This window comes from Centroberyx affinis, unplaced genomic scaffold (genome assembly GCF_046629955.1).
Source record: "Centroberyx affinis isolate AG114_WGS23_722 - 3 ecotype Tasmania unplaced genomic scaffold, CSIRO-AGI_Caff_v1 ptg001819l_1, whole genome shotgun sequence".
NCBI lineage: Eukaryota > Metazoa > Chordata > Actinopteri > Beryciformes > Berycidae > Centroberyx > Centroberyx affinis.
The window spans coordinates 57,807-65,539 of NW_027280203.1; the positions used below are offsets into that span (position 1 = coordinate 57,807).

The window sequence follows — 7,733 nt, forward strand, 5'->3', positions numbered from 1 at the left end:
ATAAAAAAAAAAAAAAAAAAAAAAAGTTCACATGCACAGTCAGGCACTTTGCAAAAATGCCTCTGTGTTTCTACTCGTAAAGCCGGTGCAAGCGGGGCTGCGACTCCTCTGCTACATGGGATCTGTGCGCTTCTCGGTGTCGTGATATCTCGTTCATAAAAGCATTATGGAAAGCGTTTGAGGGCGCGGAGTGTGTGATCTTCACCCCGCGCTTTAACAAACTTGATATGAAATCGACCGGTGCACCTTCGGTCCTGCGCGATTCCAGCAAATCAGACCCAACTTTTTTCTTTTTTTTTTTTTCACCCACGTAATTACACAGTCACACTCCTCCTCCTCCAAACACACACATCCCCTATCCACCATCCAGCACCTTCTCCTCGACTATCTGAAAACACAGCATACAATTTATTTACCCTTCACTCGACCAGAATTATTTTATGAGCTTCAGGGACTTTGGACCAGAGCCTCAGTCAAATAGAAACGGAATGGAAATTTTCCCTTCACAACTCTCGCACCCTTTACCCGACCTTCACGTCTCAACAACAAGCATCAACTTTTTCCCAATTAATTCAACTTCAACATTTGCAGGCCACTGACAGTATCGTTAACAGAAACAGCAAACTTTCTGCAGTTTGTAGCCACGTAGACAGGGATACAGTGGAGGGTAAACCCACCTAAACCCAGTTTATCCACCTTTATATTTGCAGAACAGAGTCCACCACCTTTTTAGGCTAACATAAATCCTCATGAGACAAATTCATAGTATACATCATATAGCAAGCAGCGCCAAACTGATGCAAGTTACACGAGAAGAGGGTCTTTTAAAGGAAGATAAGGACAAATTAGTCTGAAAAAAACAACACTTTTCTGAAAATATAATTGATTTTCTTTATATATTGGTGTGTGTTTTTCTCATGATGATCACCAACTGGAAGTCATAGTTTACCCAGCTTTTTATTTCCTACTACATCACAACGTGTAGGCTACTGCTGGGCCTCTAATAATTCACAAACTAGGTTATCTTTGTAAATAAGATAGTGGGTTTGCAAGACGATTACGCATGCCAATGCAGCCTGTGGAGCCGTATGGAGAAATGCAATGGCCTCTGAACCTTTGACACATCTTAGATGGAGAAAGGATTTTTTTTTGTGAATGCCACATCATATCATAGGGCCAAATAACTTACTCTACCTGAATGACTTTTTTGTGTAGGTTGGTGTGGAAGACCTGGGTGGGTGAAAAATGAAATCACTAACTCTGCTGTATACACATCTTTAGGCTGTAGGCCTAGTGCGAGAAAGAGACTCAAGTTAAACAGTTTGTTGCAGTGTGTGTGTGTGTGTGTGTGTGTGTGTGTGTGTGTGTGTGTGTGTGTGTGTGTGTGTCTGTGCGCGCGCGCGCGCGAGTGTGCGTGCGTGTCCTATGGAATTGTCAACACTCCAAATCAAAGTTCATTTGCCAATTAAGGGGAGCGGGAGGTTAACATAGGCTACTGGAGAATGTGTGCCAAGTTTAGTAGTGTTTTGGCCCTACAGTGTCAGTGTTGTGATCCATGTAACCCACTTATTCACATTTCTCTTGGCACGCGCTATTAGCCTACCAAAGCGCGAGGACAGTATTACTAAAACGTTATTACAAAAAAGAAGGTTATCACAACATGTCAAAGCAATAATAATCCATGTTCACGTACCATTGCACTGTACTGCATGGATTAATAGGGAATCCTGGAGCCTGGTTGAAACACACAAGCCGGTAGCTTCACATTTCTCACGTTCAACTTTGTGCTTTGGAGGCTTTTCTCTTGCAGTGCTCGCAAAAAAAAGTCAACACCGGAAGACAATTCTTGGCAGAAGGCGGTGAAATCAAGTTAGGAGCACCTCGTTTTTTTTCTCTTTTTTTCTTATCTTCCTTCCTCTTCAAGTCTTACTTTTTGGATCGTTTTTTGGGGTTGTTCAGTTAAGTTGAACGTGATCCAGAAGAGGCTGAGTTTTCGGGACTGGGCTGGTCTCCGCCTTCACTTTCACTGTCTGACTGACTGCCGCCCTCCGTCGGGCTCTCAGCAGTCTGCGTCAAGCTGGATACAATAAAAACGACAACTTCCGCTAACATTTTTCAAAATAAAACACTTAAAAAATATTTTCTCAATTAATATTATTAGTAATTATTAATAAAAGGTACCAGTGTGAAAATTATGATTGATCTATAGTAGATTGAAATCCATTTTTTTGCTAAATGTTTTTTTCCACAGCAGAATATAACGATTTTTGTTGTTCTTTACACAGTGATGTAGTGGAGAATAAAAAGGTGGGTAAACTATGACCTCCATCATGAGACAAACAACTATCAATATAAACAAAAAAAATAGATTTTCAGAAAAGTATTAGTTTACTCCTTGAAATACCCTATCCATTAGTTTGATACTACTTAGTATGATGTGTAGGCTATTACGAATTTATGTCATAAAGATTCATGCCCACCTGAAAGGTATATTAACACTATTCTGTAAATAAAAGGAAGGTAAACAGTGTTAATTTGTGTTCTTCGCTGTCTGTACACCCCAATACATAGCCTACTTACTTAATTCTAAAATGTGAGAATTTTTACGTTTTTATTTTGAAGGCAAAACCTCTCGACTTCCGGTTATACCCTAGCCTTTTCCGTTTAGCTTGACGCAGCTAAGTTTTGTAATAGAGCTTGCATTCTTGCCTCTCATTGGTCAGAATCGCTGGCCCCGGGACTCTGCACCCTGGGCCCCTCACTTCCGCTCGCCTGACGTACTGGTCGGGTTTGTACCGAACGATCCCGCCTGGCAGAGCCGCTGCTGGACGGTCAAGACGAACAGCGAGGCTCAGCCTCAGATACAGCCTGCAGTCACTGAATAATCACTAAACTCAACTAAGATTAGTGGGCTAGCCGGCTAGATAGACGTAATAACATGCAGTAATAATGGCAGTAATTGAATGAAAATGGATGATGATGACGACTATTATTCTTATCATCTTTATCATCATCATCATCATTATTTTATTATTATTAGTAGTCGTAGTAGTATTACTGGATAGTAGTTAGCTATAGTAGTAGCAGCAATACAGTAGCAATACTGGTAGTAGTAGGCTATAATATTAGTAGTAGTAGTAATAATCATAATATAGTAATAGTAGCAGCAGCAGTAGTAGTACTTGTACTAGTTGTAGTAGCATTAGTAGTGTGGTATAGTAGTAATACAGTAGTAATAGCAGCAGTAGAAGTTGTAGGTGTAGTAGTAGCAGTAGTGCTAGTACTAGTGGTAGTAGTGGTAGTACAGCAGTAGTAATACAGTAGTAGTAGTAATAGTAGCAGCAGTAGTGGTATTTGTAACAGTAATAGCAGCAGTAGTAGTACTGTGGCAGTAGTCCCACGTAGGAGGGGACGTTCTGGGGACCTTGCGTAACGTTCCCTAAAAGTTCTACATTAGACTAGCAGCAGTAGTAGTACTGTGTAGTACTGTGGCAGTAGTGACAGTGATAGCAGCAGTGTTTGTATAATTTTATGTGGACCCCAGGAAGATTGGCAACCGCTGTAGTGGAAGCTAATGGGGATCTGAATAAAGAATAAAGTAGTAGTAATGCTGGTGGTGCAGCTGACTATTTAATGTCTGTAACCTCGTACTGGAAACCCATTCACAGGCCTTCAGTGGATTCCCAGCAAAAGAGTCAGCGCACTAATCTTATAAGAGGAGAATGGTATTCTGCTAATAGATTTCACGACTCTATTCAGTTATAACCTCACTACAGCAACACACCAGCCTGTGTTCAGCCTTCATCTAATGTCAGTGTTTTAGCTGAGAGTCCAGTATGTGGACCACACTCAGCCAGTCATCATTTAGGATTCATTCTTCAAATAACAACTAAACAATACACAAACAGCCTAAACAGACGTGCCTTGATGATCAATAAATGCTACTATCAAGGATAACTTCACTCTAATACTGCAAGAGTGTCAGATTACATTAAAGCAGCCTTGAAACACACAAAGAGTTTTGTCCGTGTGACATGATGTTGTGCTAACATTAGATAAAGTGACAGGCCTGAATCGCTGTCATTGTCACTGACATTGGCATGTTGGCCACACACACACACACACACACACACACACACACACACGTACAGTCTGTGAGGCTGAATAGATACTGTCCTCCTGACTATTAGGTCTTTAAAAACACTCCTCTACAAACCCCCCCCCCTCCCCCCTTTACTCTCTCACTTAATCACTTAAAAATTGAGAACAGTGACACTTCAAGGTTATACAGTAATATTAATTAGGATATGGGTCATTTTACACCATGGTGGCTTGGGACTCTGTCAGCATATTTAATGATAATAGCAAATATATTAAATAAATTTATGAGAATAATTACTCTGGACTGCAATTGCTTCACATTCAGGACTATGGATAAGATAAGATACAATGAAATGAAATGCAATAAAATAAAACCCTAAATTGTATTTTATTCCTGGATTTTTCAGAGGTTTTATTTTCACATTTTCTTGATTTTCTGAAACTCATTTTTCTCTGTTGCTGCTAATGGATGGGGTTTTTTATCAAAGGCTAAATCACACACTTACACTGCATTCATATTTTTCTGCATCCATTTATGCAACATTATATGATATCAGTCGGCTGGTTGGAGCACATGCCATGAGCCTTCATAGCTATAGTCATCACTCTGCTTTGTACCTACCGCCCCCATGTGGCCACAAACAGAACTGCTAGTTGCTTGTAATGGGCTTAGGTCTAATAAGAGAAGGGATGCAGTAGGGACGTTTTTCAAGCAACTTATAGCATAAATTATTACACTAAATTTCGGCTTGCCAGCTCCTAATGGCAAGTCAGTTTCTCTTGTTATTTAGACATAAACATTGGCAGTGGCTGGCAGGCTATCACTGCTTCTTAAAAGCACTTATAAAGCAGCTAAATGAAATTATTGCATGTGTTTCAATGGTAGGAATTGGCATATTGGCCTTCTATAGTCTAACTATAGTATTCCTATACTATGTTGTAGAAGGATACGATACAAATATTCCAGCAACACCTGAAAATATCAAACAATCGTGGGTAGCCTAAAACAAAAGTCTATCCTATAGCAATACTATTAAGTGACTATAAACAGATGAGGTGACTGAACTCATTAAGTACCACAGACACACTTTTAGTCTATAGAAATATATTTTGTTCGGGGAAGTGATTCATATTCACAAATTTTCATATTCACTGTAAAAGGCTTACAGGTGAAGGCCAATGAATCTTACAATCTTATAATATTTTTTGCAAGTGCAGAGTAGGTGGAAGAAGGATTTTAAACACTCAGGTTGTAAACGACAACTATCTTAAAGGTGAAATATTAGTTCTAGTTTTTGTTCAATGTCATGTCTGGTGTCAGTAAAGCAGAGGTGGTTTGCCTGTATCTCCTTCACTATTCCGACAGAGGGCGACATGCCAGCGCTGTTAATGTGGCGAACACTGGAGGACCCGGCAAGAAAAGGTCCTGTGTCGTCTGGGTTTCAACTTCTGATGACATTTAATATTTTTTCCAGCAAAATGAATATTTAACTTAATGAACAAAGGCATGGATTGTTTAGAAAATGCGAAACACTGTGTCTGATTCATCAGAGGCATTATCATTCAAGGCAAACAAGCTGCAGTGTACAAAATAAGACGAGTTTGGAGTAAATCGTTTTAATATGATCATTATCATTATTATTATTATTATTTTCACCACCTGGGAGTACCAGTGGGCCTATAGGTCCTTTTCACGTCGCCATGGTAACAGCTTCCACATTAAGAAACCACATCTTGCTGTGGCAACTTTATCTTTGCGAAGAGGAAACCTGAGGTGAAGAACTTGCAGCCTTTCTCTAGTCCATCTAGACGATGTGAAAAGGGCCTGTTGTGTCGGATATTGGTGCATTTTTTTTTTTGGTTCAGCTAGGTTCTGTGTGTCAGAAACATTGTAGGAATCCGCTTCCTAGTTTTCCAAGTTCTACCGTTTTTTATTTATTGATTTAAAAAAAAAAATCTTAATCACAACCCAGATTGCTGCTCACTCTTACTGCTTGAGGTTCACTATCACACACCATCACCATTAACCCATTTCTCTACACCTTGTACACCAACAACTGCAATATCCAATCCCCTGTCACCATGTACTTTAAATATGCAAATGATACAGCTATCTTTGGACTTCTCAATAACAACTCACTCCTGGCCGACCAACATTCCTTTCACAACTTCACGAGCCTACATGGTGCAACAATAACTTCCTCCAGCTCAGTGTTTCCAAAAGGTAGGGGCGGCACATCACTGGCATTCATAAGCACTGCCAACAAAGTACAACAACTACTCCTTGTCCTATACCGCAGGATCAGTGTACCTGTTTTATTATATGGATCCATCTGTTTCATCAGTATGCTTCATGTTACAAACCGGAACACATTTCTTAAAATCCCATATACAGCTGCTAAAATAATTGCTTTCTAATTCATGTTTGTTTTTCTGTGGTCTCTGCATGGAATGTTGTCTTAATAAACTACCTATCCTATGATTAGGGTCTTGTTTCTGTGGTTTTACTTTTGTGAGGGTTTTTTTTTGTGACAGTCAGGTATTGACTGACTGTCCTATGCCACAGGAACAGTTCATGTGAGTATATAAATGTAGAGTCTTCCCCTTAAAAGTGAGATTGTTAACTCAAGAGCAACTGATGCACCTCGTTACCTCAGTGGGTGTGATCAGGCTTTGCAGATAACATTTGCTGCTGTTGTACCATTTCCTATGGACATTTCCTATCTGCTGTAAGTAACTTCTCAAGACAAGACAGCAGGCCAGCTGTCATCTCAGGTAATCATTCAATACTGAAACTTTGAACAGCTTGTTGTGGATCATATTTTCTGATCAGTCAATGCATAATACCAAGAAGTACCTCACACCACCTTTTCCCCTCTCTTCTACTCACTCTAACGGCTCTAAAAATCACTTCTCATTACCTCTTATTCTATTTCTTTTCCAAGCACTTCACTCTTACATGATTGTTCTATAGACATATAGTAGAGGCACTAAGGCCTTGACCTTTGAACTGCTTACTGTTGGTTGCTTGTAATGTGATTGGTGATCTAGGAATTGAAGCTTATTCTACTGTTTCACTCATTCTAAGTCACTCTGGATAAGAGCATCGCCTAAATATACAATATATGGCAAAGGCTAAGGAGTAAGTGCCAAAAATGTGACTTATGATTATTCTGACAACAATTTCAAATATTCCAATTGCATTTATTACATATAAATACCACTAAAAATGCAATGCACACGATAATGTAATCAACATAATGTTGACATGTACACATTGCCATGGAAGACAAGTGAAAACTTGGACTGGGACTTTTTTTCCGTCAACTCCAACACAGTCATTTCACATTTTGTCCTGAGACAGACGAAACAAGTGAAACTTAAACACTGGGATGGAGCACAATAAAAGCTTGCCTGTGGTCAGACAAGTAAATAAATATTCAGAGAGAAATGTCAGCCTGCGTTGCCTCTTCAGCATGGGAAAGGCGCGGGCCGGACAAGGGCTCTTTGTCTGGCACTATCAAATTAACACTGCAGAGAGCACAGGGAGGTGCACTCGAGGAAAGCTCTCACACTGCAGGCAGGTTGAATACTTCCTTCACTTTTTCACCCAGACAAAAAAATAAGATCAT

General features: G+C 39.8%; 1 protein-coding gene across 1 annotated transcript in view; it reads right to left on the reverse strand.

The window, feature by feature from the left end:
* The window catches only part of LOC139652528 (nuclear factor 1 B-type-like), a gene marked incomplete at its 3' end in the record, with an annotated part of 55,753 nt that extends 53,759 nt beyond the window's left edge, over positions 1–1,994 (reverse strand). Inside the window, exon 1 of the mRNA XM_071529631.1 lies at positions 1,694–1,994. Within this exon, the coding sequence (XP_071385732.1) occupies positions 1,694–1,711 (18 nt within the window). The remainder of the gene's footprint in view (positions 1–1,693) is intronic.
* Between the last annotated feature and the right edge of the window lie 5,739 nt (positions 1,995–7,733).